Here is an 18,651-nt window from a genome sequence, read left to right as displayed (position 1 = left end):
TCAGAAGTATCTGCAACAAGTCAGACCAGAGAAAAGTTTCTCAGATACAAAGTAATTAATTTTGTGGGGAACAAAATACACAACCCCATTTTGTGTGCAGAGTACCGATATTACTGCGAAGCAAACGGCAGTCCTCCTTGGCCTTCCTGTGATCCTTGGAGATGAGAACACAGACTTCTTCAAGACATGCTTTGTAAGTCATCTTTTTTTTTTAATTCCACACCACAGGATGTCCACTCTATTTAATTCTGCTCTGTTACTTTGATAGGTTTAGTATTAGTTACTGTTCTTCTACTCAGCCTGAATCAGTGCTGCTGTACTTGTTACGTGATGTACTGATGACCTATCCCCAATCAGAATACTTATAGTGGTATCTGCTGTCTTTCAAAAGGATTCAGTCGCATTTCTCTAGCGTCACCCCATGTAAAACCCAAATGTCTTCAAGAACAAAAAAAGTACAATGAATTTCACTTGGGGTTCTACTGCTATCTGTTATGACCGTATGAAGTGCAACACATAGTTGTTTTGAACTTTCCCTTGCAACATCAACACTTATTTTTCACTGCTGCTCTTGGGAAATGCGCTCGCTATACTGTCACGAGGCTGATGAGTGGACTGCCATAGGTGTATAGACAGCTGCAAACTGTAGGAGTTTCACATTCCTGTACTACACTGGAAATTTACTCATCAGCCTCCTGTGGTAGTAGTGAGTACATTGCCCAGAAGGTGCAGTGATGAAGAAGTGTTACATTGTACTTTAAGTGGCTGTCTTGTGTTTTCTGCCATAGAAATTCAAGGTGACATCTGATATGTAATTTTGGTATTATTGCTGCTGCTGTTGTTAGGACTGCGAAAACCCAGACGTGTCTCACCCCCCCATTGGGATCCTGACCATCATTCCTGAGGACAGACGGGCATCCCCTGACTCACTGCACCTCGAGTCTTCAGGTACTGCAATCATTTTGGAAGGAAGAATTGGAAATCTTCCACATGCCATGTGCTTGGTCTTTGGACTTAGTTACGCTCTGAATTTGGAGTACCCTCAACAACTGAAGTACACCTTTGACTTCATCCAAAGGGTGCTGCTCTCACTTGGACATAAATCCCTAAAACCAAAAATACAATCACTCAAAAATCTGCTGATGCAATGAGCGAATGTGTTCGCGATGTGAATGTGACATGACATTATGGGTCACGATGAAACATTTTCCCTTATTGGAAAAGTGATATTTATTTCTTGTTTGATCCTTTTTTGTGGGAGGGAGCCTCATCGCACTTTCAGACTACTATATGGTTTTATGTTCATCAGGAGAAACATGAACACCTACTTTACATTCAGCTTTTGTTTTTCCTTTTGTGTTTCCTGTTGTGATGCCGACATGATTGTGGTTATATTGATTACCAGCATCAGGCTCTTTAGCCAGTTATCTCAGACTTAATATCTGTTGATTTAATAGCTGTTGAAAGTCAGTCTCTAGTGCAGTTCTAAATTCATCCACTAAGAATTTAAATCAGAACGCTCTGAGCAGGTTTTAGCAGGAGCTGTCTTAAATATCAGGGTTACAGTTGTACATTCAGTTGAAATAGTGATCTTATTTTGCAGTCATGCAATAGGTGGATTGGAAACAGAGTTGAGCTGTATTTGCTGTTCACTTTATTGATGTTATGATAAATGTTAGGCCCTGTAAATGACAATTGAGTTTATCCATAGTTTGTTTCACACAATAGTCAACAGAGACATTTGTTTTTTTGTGCAAACAAAGTTTTAAGGACTGAGGGCCATTTTAAGGCCTCAATATTCGATTGAAGGCCGCCCTAGAAAAAAGTTGTGTAATATTTTTCTGAAAAAGTCTTTGGGTAAGTTTGTTTCCAGGTTAGTGTTTATATTACAAAGTATGTAACCACACTTAAGAATCGCTGTATTTCAGGTAAACTTCAGTAGTTTTCAGCCTGGACCCTATTTCGCCATGTATTTGTGTTCAGAACAAAAAAAGTTTAATCATTAAACTTTGTTTTCCATTCAGACTGTGGTCTGTTGTCTTTTCGTTTCAATAACTTATCACTTTTGGTCCAGCTTAGTGGAACATATCAAGGCAATCGGTTTCCTGATATTTTGCAAGTAATGTGAACGCTTTAACTTGTAAGGATAACTTATTTTTATGAGTACTGTTTAATTAACATAACTCACAGGTTTAAGTAGTCCAAATTGACATTTTATAGTCAATCTAACTAATGATTTTGAGTTAACTTCACTCAAGTTTACTGCCATTATCTGAGTTGTCTAAACAGTTATTTTTCAGCTATAACAACTTAAAATGAAGGAGTGGAATTGGGATTCAGCCTAAGTCCCATTCAAATCCCCCGTGTTCCGCCTGGCACGTCCTTGCAGGAAGAGCGATTTGGTCAGCCAGCCGCTAGCGTTGCTGTAGAGCATTTATAGCAAGTGACCCGTCTTCTGCGGGTCTTTTCAAATTAAGAGTCGAAGCCGCACAGGTGCTTTGCGGGTGTGGCTCTTTTCAAATTAAAATAGCCGCACTCGCACTCCCGTTTAGTCGATTTTTTGTCGAAATTTCAGGGCTTTAGTCGACCAAGAATTTCTTTGGTTGATTACAGCCCTAGTGGTGCAGATAGTGTTGTCCTTACCACTGACATGTGGACTTCAAGAGCCACAGAGGCATATTTAACGGTTTGATGCCACATCATAGATTAGCACTGCACACTGCAGACAATATTTCCTTGCAATTGACCAGAAATGCAGAAAAATTGAGCATAACAAACAAGATCCTGGCGGTCATCACAGACAATGGCGCTAACATGGTTGCTGCTGTGCATAAGGCAGGTTGGACACGCTATCCATGTGCGCATACATTCAATTTGGTGGTAAAAGACTCTCTCAAGGCTCACCCTGACATACTTCAGATTCAACAGAAAAGCAGTGCTGTTGCTTTCTTCCACCATAGCACTAAAACCGCAGACAAACTCAAAGACATTCAGAAGCAGCAAAAGTTCCCTGAACACCAACTCATCCAAGCAGTTGAGACCAGGTGGAACTCTGTTTTCTATATGCGGGAGAGATTGTCTGAGCAAAAGGAGGCAGTTACCACAGTCTTCTGCCTCCTTGGAAAGAGCTCACTTTGCTTAAGTGAGGAAGAATGGTCTGTGATCAGTCTCTCCATAAATGCACTGAGACCTTTTGAGGAAGCAACCACGGAGGTATCATCAGAAAAAAACATTTCAATTTCAAAGGTGATTCCCCTGGTGTCAATTCTTCTGAGAAACATTGCAAGATCCGCTGATCGGAGATCCAAGGCAGCAAACTAGCTGCCGATCTGTCAGCACAATGTCGCCGTCGTTTCAGGGCTGTTGAAACTTGCTATGGTCATGCTGTCAGCCCGTACCTGGACATTAGATTAAAAATGCTGGGATTCCGTAAAAGCTCGACTTGTCACGGAAATGCAGTCAGTGAGGCAGACCTTAGTACTAGGGATGGGAATTTCACACATTTTTCCACGTGTCGAATTTTTTGTCGACTTTTTTTATTTTTATTTTACAGCAGCAGCAACAGCAGCAATGCGGGGGTGTAAACTATTCTACACTGGACTACTTCATTTTAGTCTTACTGGGTGAGATGCCATCTTCATTTGTGTAGCGCTTGTGTTATGTCCCCACCCCTAGCCTAACCTCGTTCGCACTGCACACACACGCACAGCCAGGAGAATTAATAAGTCACAGCCGATCTCCAATTAAACCAACAAATGTGAACATGATACTGTTCCTGAACAAGAACCTCTAACTAAAACTGCACAGGGCAACAACTATACCAAGAAACTTGGTACAGTTGTTGCTCTCATGATTCCAAACAAATTTCTAATGTACTTCCATTAGCTACGCCCACCCAGAAGTCAGCTAGTGGCATAGGGCTTTAACCCGTGCCTATGCCCAGGGCTCAACATCGCCCCCAGAAGTTGGGTTATGGTCAGACAAAAGTAGTTCGATCGGGACGAAATTTGGTGAGTGTGTTAGGCTTAGTCCACATTTTTTGGGAATTTTTGAAATGCTAACATGCTAATTTTTTGTGTGTGTGTGTCTAAGTCGCACATAGTTGTTCCAATTTGAACCAAATTTGGTACATATGTTACTCTCATGTTTCCAAACAAATTGTTAATGTACTTCCATTACCTCTGCCCACCCAGTACTTCAATTGAAATGCTGTTAAAGCAAGTTAAACTGGTCATCAACCCAGGATGTTTAAGTCTAACTTAATTTGTGTATTTTTGGTGATTATTTCAGATTAATAATCATATCCTGTTAACCACGTCTTCCCTGACCCTCTTTTTGGAGGGTCAAAAACTCTTGAAATTTGACATGGAAGTGGGGTAAGGAAAAAATTAGATAGTGACATAGAGTTCTAACCCGTTAATAGCCCCAGGGCTCAACAGCGCCCTTATAAGTCCGGTTGTGGTCAGACAAAAGTAGTCCGATCGGGATGAAATTTGGTGAGTGTGTTAGGCTTAGTCCACATTTTCTTGAGGAATTTATGGGGAATCTTTTAAATGAAATGACCCCGATTAACGTCGTAGATTTCAATCACGATTAATTTTCGATATATGACCCAGCCCTATTCGTAGGGTCCACTTTCACGTGTGCTGCAGGGTTGCAGCGGATGGACCACCACCCGCTTGACTGGAAAGATCTGGTTAGGTATTTTTACAAACTAAAAAAACCGAGTGACATGCGAGGACAAACATTGTACAATCTGTTCCTAGGTAGATTTCCAAAATAAATAATATTATTATGCTATTTTTGATCCATCTTGGTGTAAAATTTAAAAGATTTTCATTGGTCAAATCATGATTTTTCACTCAATACACAACACTCTAAAGGTGGGCTCACAAACTTTGCATGCCGTGCATGTCACCCAGGTTCTCCAGCCTTTGCCACCTTGGTCTAAAGAAAAAACCTGGGGAAAACCCTGGAAGTGGCAACATTTTTGCTCCTGAAGCAAGCAAACTCTCCTCTCATCCAGGTGTTTCTTTTTCTTTACATTAGGTAAATGAAATGAGAACCAGCTCCTGTTCACAAGATACAGTTTCCACCTCTTCTCATTCTGTCTTTTTTTTCCTGTTGATCTTACCAGTCTTATCTGGACATGTAATGTCACCATTTCCTGTGCGTGAATTTGATTTTATGCGAGTGGCTGTAACAAAAAAGGTTGTGTTGTTTCCTCCAGACTCACCCATGCCGATGTGATTTTTACAGCCGTCACACCATATGTTGTAGGGCATCTCAAACCTACACAGACACAGTTAGACAAAAATTATTACATTATGACAACCCATTAATTATCATTATTGTCATTATGAGTGCTTCAATTTGCATGGTGTATAAAGTAAGACACGTGTCATGTGACCATGTGAGCGAGCAATTATTGCAGTAATCATGACAGTTATGTGGACTTGATATGAATAAAGAACAAAAATAGTGCATGTAAAAACAGTGGACCAAAAAGCAGCTAAATCATTTAAATTCTGTTCCGAGTGCAGAATATTTGTCACACAGCACAGTATGTTTGAAATGGCAGATTATTGCCAGGTGGCACATGCAGCATTGTAAATATGTTATTAACCAACCGACGCCGGGAAAGCATTGCCGCATTTCTACCACTGATGCTCAGAGCACGGCTGCATAATTCTACCATTGACCCCAGGAAAGCGGATACGTCAATTTTCGGGGGGTAGAAGGGTTACTCACAACATTGTTTTGAACGAAAATGACATGCCCGATTTGCTCTAAATAGAGTAAATCTCTCACTGCGTGTAACGTACCAGGGCGCCGTGGTTTTGCGCCATCCTCTGCCTAGCATCAATCCCCACTGGGCGCGTTATGGCAGCACAGCACTGTCATGAGTGCTGCCTTGCGAGCCAGCCGTATTCACACAAGATCACGCAATAAACTGCGTATAAAGGAAAAAAACACAGCTTCTTTTATTCTACGACGTGGAACAACTGTTGACCTGGTAGCACCAGTTAAGACGTATTGCTGATGTGAAGTTGCGATAGCCTATATGACCTGCGTATTGTGTTTTATTTTGAAAGGGGGCGTAAGTGATTTACTTGATTCTGTGTCGGAATTCTGTCTGGTGCAATCTACTCTGTTGAGCTTCACACGATTTAGCAACGACACTGTCAAAAATAGAACTGCTACGGATTGATAGTGCTGCGCCGTTGATAGCCGCTGCTGGGACGCTGCCGAGACGGGCTGCGGCACGATTGGTGGAAATGTTCACATTGGTTTGAGTTGCATCGATCAGCTCAGGTGACCGCGGCGCTGATGTTCCATGCCGCTGTCGTGCCTGGTGAAAATCTGGGGTTAGTGGATGTACTAACCTGATAATGAGGATGCCCTGGGACAGTTTCCTGGCCCTCTCCCTGAGAGCATGGGTTTTATGGTAGCCATTGAGTGATCCATGCTAAAGTTAAAACAATTTTGAAGATGTTAATGTACAGTGTAACAGTTTAATTAAGGAAACTTCCACACATTGCTTTGAAAAGTCATACAAACCTTGGCTGGGTCAAAATCTGGAGGATAGTACTTGTTTGTTCCTTTTCTCTCACCCTTTAAAACATAACATGGTTTGTAAGCGAGGAATACATAAATATTTAAACTTAACAGATGCTGTTAATGGCTTACCATGGCGACAAATGAACGTCCACACAATTAAGGTCACAGTTCTGTAGGAAACGCATAAGAAAACCTTGTGTTAGCTGCTCAGTGAGGAACTGAACCAGTGTGGCCCCCTTATATAGAACCATCTGCAAACACACATGCAGTCCACTAAATGTTTGCTGCTGCCATCATCTTCTGAAAACAGATGTACCACAAACTAGGTAATTATTTAATAGAGATAACTGACTGGCTTCTTTAAACAAAAACACGGAATCAAATATTCAAGTAAATGTGTCTAAATTAACAGCCCTATGCGGCTATGTGACTGACAAACGGAGAAAATCAAACGTATCGCAGCTACAAACAGGCTAGCTGACGTTAGCAGCTCGTTAGTAAGCAACGGCGATACTAGCTGACATCGACGAGTTTACTGTTTAACTTAAGCCAACTTAAGTAATTGTCGTGTATAAATAGAAGAAGCGTAATGTCATAAACACATTATTTTGTCTTCCCAAATACGCAACGTATTTTCTTTGGCAAAACAATGATAAAATACTTGCAATTGCTCTCGCAGCTCCAACAAACCATGCTACAAACAACCGAACAGAATGCTGTAATGGAGACGTACCAGATGGTGGCGGTAATGCACCAAATTGTTGTTTGCCAACCGCCATAAAACCTCAAAAAAAGAAGAATGGAGACGGAAGTGACGTAATGTTAAACATCGTGGAAAACACCGGCGACAGGACTGAAAAAGTGCTCGGAGCCTCAAGAAGAAGACGATAATCAACGAATACGACTCAGTTTTCCTATTTTTTTTATTGTTAATATCGCACATATGGAAACAACTTCGCACAAACGCTACATTTGCTCGTTTCCCGACTGTTCCTCGGCTTATAACAAACAGTGGAAACTGGACGCGCACTTGTGTAAACATACGGGGTTGAAGCCGTACACATGCGGGCACGAGGGATGCGGTAAGTCCTTCTGCAGCACCTACCACCTGACGAGACACGGGCTCAGTCACAGCGGCAACAGACCCTTCGAGTGCGGCGTGGACGGCTGCGTGGAGGCTTTCACCACCAACTCCAACCGGAACAGACATGTGAACCGCGTCCACACGCAGGGGACCAAGGTGTACGCGTGTAAGTTTGAAGGCTGCGGCCTAGAATTCAAGAAGAACAAACAGCTCAAGTCACACATGTGTGAGCAGCACACCCAGCTGCCGTCTTACCAATGCACGTATGAAGGCTGTCACATGCGCTTCACCTTCCCCAGCAAGCTGAAGCGTCATGAGAAGGTGCACAGAGGTTATCCTTGCCAGGAGGAGGGCTGCACCGTCACGGCTAAGACATGGACGGAGCTCCTAAAGCACAGGAGGGAGCAGCACAAGCGTGTCCTCAAGTGCGACCAGTGCAACAAGGTGTTCAAGGACGCGTGGTTTTTGCACCAACACCAGTCCGTCCACTCCGACGTCCGGGTCATCTTCAGGTGCCCGAGAGACGGCTGTGACAGGTCCTTCACCACAACATTTAACCTGCAGAGCCATATCAGGTCCTTCCATGAAGAACTGCAGCCCTTCTTCTGCACGCACCCCGGTTGCAAGAAGAGCTTCGCCATGAGGCAGAGCCTCGACCGCCACTGCGTCGTCCACAACCCGCAGCGGAGGAAGCAGAAGGCGCCAAGACCCAAAAGATCTCTTGCCTCCAGGATAAGTGGTTACAGAGAAACCAGGATGTGCCAAAAACAGCAGGAGAGCGCGTCTACTCAGACTGGTCCTGGTGGACCTGTGGAGCTGGTGTCCCTCCTGCAAGACGCTTCGTTGTCGTGCGGCCCTGCTGTGGTGGACACTCATGGACTCACAAATGTCCTGACTACATATTTGACGGTGTAGAGGTCACTGCTGCAGTGGTGTGAGCAGAGCACCTTTAATGACAAGTGCATTTGCACACGAGTGTGTCTGTTAATGATCTTTCTGAAAAGAAATTCAGTATTAAGTTTAGGTGAGAGGCATACCTGGGGATGAAGCCTGTTTCAGATGTTCACTCTCTCAGTCCGTCTGTATGGACTTGTATGTGCTTATGAGACACTGACACATAGTGTTGACGGTGAGTGAACCCCTATGCTGTGATCCTGTCTGAAACATGGAGGTTCAAGCTCACTGTAAACACAGCTGCCAGCAGGGACACAATGAAAACTACACTATTACCACTTATCAAAATGTCTCCCAAGTAAATCTAGGACATGTTTACCACTTTAACTTGGAATTAGACTGGAATTAGAAACTGAAGTTGAACCTTAAAAATACAAAATAATCTATAATTTTGGATTCAATTTCAGACTGTACCCACGATTCACTATAACCTTTACAGTTGAACTTAAGTTAACCTTCTCTAAACTTTTGAATGCACATATCCAATGTTTCATTACTTATTGAAGAACATGCTGTTCTCTAACTAGGTGATTTACTGCAAAAATCACAACAACCGTCTGATATAGTGGTTCACAAATGTTGACATCATGAGACCAAGACAACACTTAAAAATTGACTAAGTTATTGAGACATTGAGATTTTTTGTTGTGGTATTGCCACCAATGTTGTTAGCTCTTGTTTGAGGTAAAGAAATTACCATTGCATCCTTCTGCTTAAATGCCCTGCTTTCATGGTAGAAAATCATTGTAGAATGAACTTTTCATGAGGATATTCTTGTGTGTGTATATATGTGTATATGTATATATATATATGTGTGTGTGTCACTCCAGTGCAAAGCTTCATTTGCTCTAGTAGGACACCTACTGGACGCAAAAATATCAGTTGGCATGAATTTGAAGTGTATGGTATTTTGCAGGAAGCCTGTAAATAAAACTGTCATCTGTTATCGCTACCTCTCCAAACTATCTCTAACTCTATCCAAACTGTCTCCAAACTCTCACTGACCACAACTCTCCATCCACATCCCACATTTTGAATGGAGCCTGAGGGGTTTTTATGGCTTTCAAAACTCCCGACAAAATCCAAACCACAACCCGAATCACGTTGTACATCTGGGCTTCAGACGTCGTCGTTTTCAGCTCCTCCCCTAAATGAAGCAAGCCTTGATTCCCGGAAACACCCCCTCCCCTACTCGGCACACGCTTCAAATCCTCGATACGGAATGTCACATCACTACACGTGGGTGTATACAGTATATTATGTACATATATATGTATATATATATGCATGTGTGTGAATATGTGTGTGTGTGTGCAAAGTACAAGCACTGTACCTTTCTCACAGTGTGTACAGGTAAATTTTTGTCACTAGGGGTGCAGCAATGTTTCTTTAGAGGTACAAACAAGCAGGTACAAATTTTAAAGGTACAGTGCTTGTACCCTGATAGGTTACAACTGGAGCGACAGCATTTGTACCTTTTTACGTACTTTGATTTCTTAGTGTGTATATACATATCTATATGTATGTATGTATATACTGTATATGTATATATATATATATATGTATGTGTGTGTATATATGTGTATTACGCCAAATTTGCAGAAAGGATTGTGTTCGCTTAAATACAATCATTAAATGCAACAATAGTGACTTATCTAGCATTTGATAGCCTTAAAGCTCCCATAGTGTCCTATTGCACATATATGCAAGTTATGGAGGTCTACTTGCATACATTAACTTGTTTTTATGGTCAAAAACCTAGTTGCTGCAATCTCTCCTCCCTGAAGTTCTTGTTAGCCGTGCTGTTTCAGACTGAAATCTCACCCCCAGAAGACGACTGTGTTGTGATTGGCCAGCCAAGAGGAGATTTTCCGACTGTCTTGTGATTGGCCAGGTACCTGGAAGTGACACAATTAGTACGTCAGCTCTCAGTAGCTCCTCCTCTGGAATGGTGGATGCACTGCAACTCATTATCAAAACATTGGCCCATTCTCAATACCCAAGTATGCAAGTATGTACTTGCATACTTGCATGATGAGGCATGGCAATGCGTCTCCATTCTGTCAAGCAGATTTACTCTGCTTAGACCGAGTTTGAAATTCTGAGGCTAAATCCTCTCTGAATACTTCCAGTTACAGCAGGGCTTCTACCTGCATTCCTGACCCGCTCGACTCAGACAAACCCTATATGGACTGACTGTCCTGTCCATCTAACCCCAGGAATGCACAGCAGCAGGCTTCAGATCTGACCTGTGTCCACAGAGTCCTAATGTAATGTATAATGTCCTGTAACCGTGTCCTGTTTATAAACCTTTATGATAAAACCCCTGCATGTACAGGAAGCAAATTAAATGCTCAGCTTTGTCTGGATGTGTCATGGTCTTATCTGTTGCTTTATAACATTTCAGTTGAAAACCCTTTCTTTTAGACTGTCACTACTACCTTGAGTGACCTTGAGTGTCATGAAAGGCGCCTCAAAATATAATCCATTTTATTATTATTATTATTATTATTATTATTATTATTACTATTGTGGTTTATGTTAGATGGACTTTTTTTTTACAGGGTTGCCAGTTTAAATCCCAGGACAGGTCAAAGGCTGGGGTGCCTCTGAGCAAGGTACCTGAATCCCATTGCTCTGCGGGAACAGGTGCAGTGGGCAGCACTTACCTGGTTTTGCTTATGTGTGTAAAAGGGATGGTTAAATGCAGAGGTCAAATTCCCGATCACTAATTGCAATTCTAAACATTAACCACCTGGATGTGTTAAAATCAAAGAGACTGCTGATGCTGTTGCTAAATGTTCTGGCACTCGGGAGGAAAACACAAATTGGGACAAGCCTCGTCACTTCAATGTTCCAGTCTGGATGCCAATGGTCACAAGAAAAGTTTTTCATAAAAGAGGAAGGCAGTCAGAGTTCACGGCACACTTTATTGCACACGATTGAGCAGTACATCTGCAGTAATGTGTCTGCAGTGGTTATTCAGTCCTGTATTCTGACATCTTCAACTTTATGATAACCTTCCCCTAATTTTACTCCAGTGAATGCTTAGAAATCACATTAAAAGCATGTAATACAAACAAGAAAATGAAAGTAATTTTTTTTTGTTTTTCTTTAGTTGGATTCTGTACCTGATATAAAGTGATTACTACAGCAGTGGAATAGGTTGCCTGTGGATTCCCATCGCTCTATCTTCTATGTTCCTTTTGAGAGCATACAAGGCAGTGATCCATATCTGCTGTCCCTCAGGATCTTTGGTGATCTGGTAAAATGGTCTCTTCTTTGCTTATGCCTGACTGTTTTGGTATCTTGGGGTACATCATCTATAGGGCCAACGGGAACAAGCGCCTTTCTGCAAGGAGTTTGCATGTTCTCCCTGTGTGTGCGTGGGTTTTCTCCGGCTTCCTCCCACAGTCCAAAAACATGCAGTTTGGGGGATTAGGTAAATTGGTCACTCTAAATTGACCATAGGTCATAGGACAGTAGGACAGTGTGGAGTGAAGAAGTGAATGGTTGTTTGTCTCTATGTGTGGCCCTGCGATGGACTGGGGAACTGTCCAGGGTGAACCCCGCCTGTTGCCCTATGTCAGCTGAGATAGGCACAGCACCCCCCCGCGAGGATAAAGCGGTAGATAATGGATGGATGGGTACATCACCTATCCACCGTCCTTACTTTTTTATAAAAGCAGTCAGTGAGGAGCCTGACACATTGCCTGATATGTAGGTTGCCTGGTATATGCATCTATGGATTTGAACAGCAAAGCTGTTGCATTATGGGACCGTGTGACATCAGTTATAAGAGCTCTATAGCAGCAGACGAAGGATTTAGACATTGAATTGAGATACATCCTGAACTGTGAGTTAAAACACAGCTTTTTAACCTTCAATTGTCTAGATTATTTTAAGATACGTGTCATAAGGAGTTTACTTTAATATTTCCGATGAAAGTAGGGCGAAACAGAGGAAGTACTGAATCATCAAAGAAAAAATATTTCATGAGACAACACAATAAATGTGTTGAACGCGAAGGAATGTGAGGAGACAGAATTCTGGGAGTAGGATGTAAATAAAAAAAATAATGTTATTATTATTGTTGTTGTTTTAAGTGCTTTGATGAGATCTTCAGGTAGGGCAGGTACAATTGTTAATTGGTGATTTGGCCTGATAACATGCACACAATTTGACACAAACAGGTTTGAATGGCTATTCAAACCTGTTTGAATAGCCATTCAAACCTGTGCTGCACTGATGTTTTTTGGATTCTAAGTCATGGGGAAAGCAAAATAATTGTCAAAGGATCTGCAGGAAAAGGTAGTTGAACTATTCCAACATGGCAATGATCCAAAACACAAGGCCAAGTCGACCTGTCATCGGTACAGCAAAATAAAGGTTCTGGAGTGACCATCTCAGTCTCCTGACCTCAATATCACTGAGCCACTCTGGAGAGACCTCAAACATGCAGTCCATGCAAGACAGCAAGATAATTTACAGCAACTGGAGGCTTTTTGCCAGGAAGAATGGGCAGCTTTACCATCTGAGAAGATAAGAGCCTCATCCACAACGACCACAAAAGACTTCAAGCTGTCATTGGTCCTAAAGGGGGCAATACATGGTATTAAGAACAGGAGCATGTAAACTTTTGATCAGGCACATTTGTGTAGTTTGTGTTGTAATTATAATTTAAAAAGAGGAAACACAGTCGTTTGACAATAAATGGCTTCAGCCAACCACTAACCATGAGTGAAAGAAAAGTTTTTGTGTTATATCATTCATATTCTCTGAAAAATGGCCAAGAAATCGTACATTTTACCAGGGTATGTAAACTTATGAGCACAACTGTACCTCTGAGCAAGGGACCCAATCCTCTATTGCTACCTGGTGCTAAATAAATGCTGCCCACTGCTCCTGTGCCCAGCTTGTGTTCACAATGATGGAGAGGTTAAATGCAGAGGTCAAATTCACCATCACTCGTGATGTATAAATAACAAATGATTTGAAACTGCACTGGTCAGCAGGTGACTACTGATTTGAGTGTTTTTCATTTTGTCTTGTTAGAAGCAGAGTTAGTTGTTAGAACTGAGATTCTATATTACATGGAAGTGAGTGATTTATCAACATGTACTTAAGGAATTACATTTGGATAAAGGTCCTTTATGACAGGTTAGAGGTGAGTGTCAAGCCAGGTTAACCACTGTTTAAAATGTTATCAACATTTCTTTTCTTCTCTCACAGAAGCTGATGCCACGGTCTTTTCATTCCAGTCTTCTGATGGCACTGAATTCCAGACTGTTTCTGTGGGCTCTGATTCAAAGGAAACACTCTGTTTCCACTGTATTTCTCCCACCACGTCCTCTGCTTTTCCTCTTTTCTTTCCATGTCTCACTTGGCTCTGACCCTCCCGTCTCTTGGAGAGGTAGAAGGAATGAGGTTTTCCGTGCTGTGAAATGGAAGTTTTTTAGACCCCCCTGATTAACAGTCGAGACCCCATGAAATCCTGAAAAGCAAAATTTGAGGGAGGTCTAAACATGTTACAGTGTAATTGGAACACATGTTTTTTTCCTAAATATTTTTGTAATTTCAGTTTTACATTTATCTACATAAATAATACAGTTTGCATGCTTTCTTATCCTTTATAACCAGACAAAATGTCAATTATTTTATTTGTAATTTTGGGTTTGAATTAATCGCTTTCCAAATGCCGCTGTAGAAAAGGCGGTAGGTTGGTAGACGGCGGTAGGTGGCGCCACATGCCAAAACATGATTTCAAAACATAAACCTGATTTGTGGTCTGCAAAATATATTTTTTAATGGAAATATTTTAGCTGTAGTGTTGTTGGTGGTGAGTTCACTATGGTATATGAATGTTATTCCTGAGTCTCTGTGACATATTAGGAGGATTTTATGGTCAGTTGCTTTAGATCATGTAATAAATCTATGCACATTTAAGGCTGGCATTTAATGAAAAACGGTAGTTTTTCGATAGAAGGTCTATCGGACCTTCTCCAAAGGAAGGGACAGAAGATGATACGCACTTTTCTAAAGGAGTGGTATAAGAAGTGTTATAATACAGTACTACAATCTTTATATTCTCAGATTGCATGGTGCACTGTCTGCAACGTATGAAATACTAATTTAGTGTGTGTACGTCTTGGTCTGTGCTGCCTGCCTACCCTAGAGCTCACTGCACGTCACTGTTACTATTACACAATTATATGCATTAAATTGTAAGACAATGAAACAAAACATGAATTCTTTAACAATCCTTTTCATAATTGATTAATCTGTTGATTATTTTCTTGAATCAATCAATCAATCAATTAGTGGTTTGGTCCACAAAATGTCAGAAAATGTTTTAAAAAAAATATTGATCAGTGTTTCTCAAACCTGGAAACCATGATCTCAAACTCCATCATCATTCTATGTCTATGGTTTGTCTACAGACCAAAATTAATCAAAAAAGAAAGCAGAGATTTTTCACATTTATGAGGCTGAAAAATCAGAGAACATGTTCTAAAAAGCACTCAAATTAATCGATTATCAAAATATTAGTTGATCATTATAGTAACTGATTAATCAATTAATTGTTGCTGCACTATTTGGTTCAAGTTACAATTTTCTACTGAATAAGAGCTCCCTTCAAAATACATGGCCACTTCTCATTTGAAATAGTAATTAATTGGCGCAAACATCTCCTTGAAAGAATGACTAAAATTCCTGGCAGTAAATTTCCTGCACCAATATCAGTTCTTCAAGATCTTGAGATGATTCCTCTCTAAATCATATCAACAGAGCTATTATACATGAAGAATGGGGCTGTTAAACAGTCATAAATAAAGCTAAAACCTCATTGGACTCAACCCTGTCTATATTTGAATAAGTGGAATCAGGAGTCTGGTATTAACAGAAACCAAGGGAAAGTAATGTTATTTGTTGTAGTTATTGTATTTACAGCATTAAACTGTATGATATTTAATGTTTACTTTTGTGTAATTCACTTTTAAACACCACTACATATTTTTGTCCTGAACGTTTATGAATGTAAGAAAAAACACACAGAGGAACAGATCACAAAACAAAAAAGCTTGTGTCACTTTGTAAGTCATTTTACCTCCTGCACCAAAGTCCATAGAGAAAATCAGTGATTGAATGTCATGGCACACACAAGTTGTTGATCCACTGCTGTCTCCATCAATTAGTTTTCATTTATGTTTCATTGAATTGTAGATGAATCCAAAAGTAATCCCTGTCAGTAATACACACAGAGCCACTAGAGCAGCATCATTACGTGCCTATTTTGTGTAGGGGTTGAATCGATTTTAGCAATATATCTATCGCATTTCAACGGATATCTCTTGCATTTCTTACACAATGTCAAAGTTGGCACTACACACACTGGTGGCAAGTGGACCATTGGGAAGTTATGTGATTCAAAGGACCCTCCTTTCATTTGATGCATAGGTAGATGCTGCTCTCTGCTGGTATTTACTGTTTTCTCTCTACTTTGCTGTGGTTTGGGACATTTCTCGGTGGCAATGTTGGATCAGTGTGATTACATCCCGTAGACAATGACAGTGAAGGACAATCAGGTTACAGCCGGGCAGTTACCAGAAGCTGCGGTGACGCAGTCAGCACCCAAGATAGTCTAGTGAAGTGGTTAACCAAAATAGTTTGAAGCTATAGGATCAGCATTTCAACAACAAACATAACATGGTATACATATTGTAATGTGCATGACGTTCATACTGAGAACTACTGCTAATAACCGTAGGTTCTGACAAACTAACCCTGGAGCTCTGTAGTGCTGAGTTTGGGCTTTGAATCACATGAGCCGATCTCCCCGACTGCAGCTTTAAATCGTGCTTTAAATGTGCTGCTAATATCCATAAAATGGCTGAATTTATTTCATATAATCCACAATAAAATGTCAATATTCATGGACCTGTACATCTCACATTTGGCAACTTGTAAATTAATCTGTGTTCACTTAATTGTTTTGTAACTTCAGCAGCTAAGTAAGTTGCACCGAGGTGTCTGACCTGCACCTGGACGGCACAAACACAGCCCAAATCTGCTCTCTCCTGCAAAAAGGCCTCTAAATTCCACTCTTTAAGGCCTTATAAGCATTACATAATGCATATTCTACATATTCTACATGTCAGCTGCACATTGCTAATGAAATCCCCAAATTTATGAAGCGGCTCAAGACGATTGGCCTATAATGGAATGTCTGCTGAACCTGGTCCTGTTGTTTTCCAGCTTAAATCTTCACTTTCATCTCTCATGCTTGACCTTTGAATGTTTTTTTGTTTGGATTTTTCAACAGATACAGCAGAGGTCAATGCTATGACATTCCACTCTTCCTCCTTTACATTTCCTCAAACATTGATAACACTTGTGTTATCTTTCTTGTCTGTCATCCTATCTGCAGTCATTTATCACACATTCTTCTCAGCGTCATAAAAGTGACGTCATTAGCAGCTTTTTAAGAAGCCCCAAACCTCCGGGAATCCATATTGCCGGGGGGCCGACATACTCTGGAAAAACATCTGGGAGAAACTCAACAATAAACTGGTGATTTACACCAATTAGATAATCCCAACAGGACAAATTCTGGGTCAATCGCCCGCCTGCCCTCCTACGCTTCCTGTCAGGCTCAGGTGAGTGGGATCGTCTGTTGGCAAGTAACGGGTTAGCGTCTGTCTCCCCCCCTTCACCTCTCATCCCTTCAACCCCCCCTCCTTTATCTTCGAGGGCTATATATTGGAGGTTGTGACTCGTCTGCATCTCGAGCATCACTTGTGCCTGCAGACACTTGCACACAATACTTAAAACTTCAACTTAAAAAAGCGCAGCTGGTTGACTTTGAGAGGAACAGACTGTGGCGATGAGGTGCCTGCTGAAGCTGGTTCTGCTTCTCTTCTGCATACAGAGAGGAGAGAGTCGCTGGATGAGCTCGCTGATTGGTAAGTTCTATCTCTAGGAATGGTCATGACCTATGACCTATTGGCTAAAACTACATGTTTTGCTCATTATGAGACCACTGTATTGAATGTTATCACTTGATTACATGATTTACATGATTATATGTTGGTGGTAATCTAGATAGGGAACATCTTTAATGTGTATTGACATTGTGGAAGACAGCAACTTTATCTGTTGTTTGAATGTGTAATAGAATTTCAGATGCTCTTGCCCTACCATTTCACTTGTTTTTTATTGTACATACACACTGTGGGGCTCTGACCTGGGGTAACTTCAGTTGGTCAAGTCTAGGTTAAGCACATGTGCCCAAAATATGTGGTCAGCTGACAACCTAAAATGGATGACCGGGATTTTCAGGCATATTCCAATGATGATATATGATAATACCATAATTCATCATATTGCAAAAGAATGGTTCATGAGTCAACATTTTTAAACATGGACTGACCACCACAGATTCCAGACCTTTACTCCATGGTGAATTACTGGGATGTGCTGAAAAAGACTTGGTCCACAGTGGGTCAACTCCCCAATCATAAATACAAGATGCTGGTGAAAAATGAATGCAACAGTGGACAGAAATAAATGTTGTGACGTCGCAGAAATGCTTATTGAAGCGATGCCACTGCGAATACATGTCATAATGAAAGATAAATGCAGTCCAACGACGTTTCCCTGCAATATGACTTTTTCTCTTTTTAGCTGAGCTGTGTGTATATTTATTGATAGTTTGTTTTTACTGGAATCAGATGATCAGATGATCTTTCTGTCTTCTTAAGACCAGAAGCCAGAAACGCCTTCTTCACACTCACATGAGGAAAAAAGAAGTGGATATCCAGCTGAGACAGAGGTTTCTGGAGTCCAGTCATCACCCAATCCCATCAACCCAGTCCCAGTGCGATCTCGTCGCTCGGCTCTCAACTCCCAGTGCAGCCTGCGCTCCATCCTGCTGCAGGTCCGGCACCTTGAGTTGGGCTATGACTCGGACGAGACTATACTCTTTAAGTACTGCAGCGGGACATGTCCCCTGATTCGCTCCAATCACGACCTCACCCTCTATAACCTTCTGC

General features: G+C 41.3%; 2 protein-coding genes across 2 annotated transcripts in view; one reads left to right on the top strand and one right to left on the bottom strand.

Moving 5' to 3' along the window:
- yju2b (YJU2 splicing factor homolog B) overlaps window positions 1-7,267 on the bottom strand; it is a 15,121-nt gene extending 7,854 nt beyond the window's left edge. The window contains exons 1-5 of the mRNA XM_083905522.1: window positions 7,227-7,267; window positions 6,691-6,731; window positions 6,562-6,615; window positions 6,387-6,469; window positions 5,237-5,292 (exon numbers count right to left, since the gene is read on the bottom strand). Coding sequence (XP_083761648.1) covers window positions 5,237-5,292; window positions 6,387-6,469; window positions 6,562-6,615; window positions 6,691-6,693 — 196 coding nt within the window. The 5' untranslated portion in view covers window positions 6,694-6,731; window positions 7,227-7,267. The remainder of the gene's footprint in view (window positions 1-5,236; window positions 5,293-6,386; window positions 6,470-6,561; window positions 6,616-6,690; window positions 6,732-7,226) is intronic.
- Window positions 7,268-7,409: 142 nt separating this feature from the next.
- Window positions 7,410-8,560, top strand: LOC310940710 (transcription factor IIIA-like; the record flags this gene model as incomplete). Its single annotated transcript, XM_083905701.1, has 1 exon — window positions 7,410-8,560. The coding sequence occupies exon 1, from the start codon at window positions 7,505-7,507 to the stop codon at window positions 8,558-8,560; it is 1,056 nt and encodes a 351-aa protein (XP_083761827.1). The 5' UTR covers window positions 7,410-7,504.
- Between the last annotated feature and the right edge of the window lie 10,091 nt (window positions 8,561-18,651).

Source organism: Microchirus variegatus (assembly GCF_963457635.1).
Source record: "Microchirus variegatus genome assembly, chromosome: 19".
In the NCBI taxonomy this organism is placed as follows: domain Eukaryota; kingdom Metazoa; phylum Chordata; class Actinopteri; order Pleuronectiformes; family Soleidae; genus Microchirus; species Microchirus variegatus.
The sequence above is the reverse complement of the archived record's forward strand: the minus strand, read 5'-3'. Positions and strand labels throughout refer to the sequence as shown.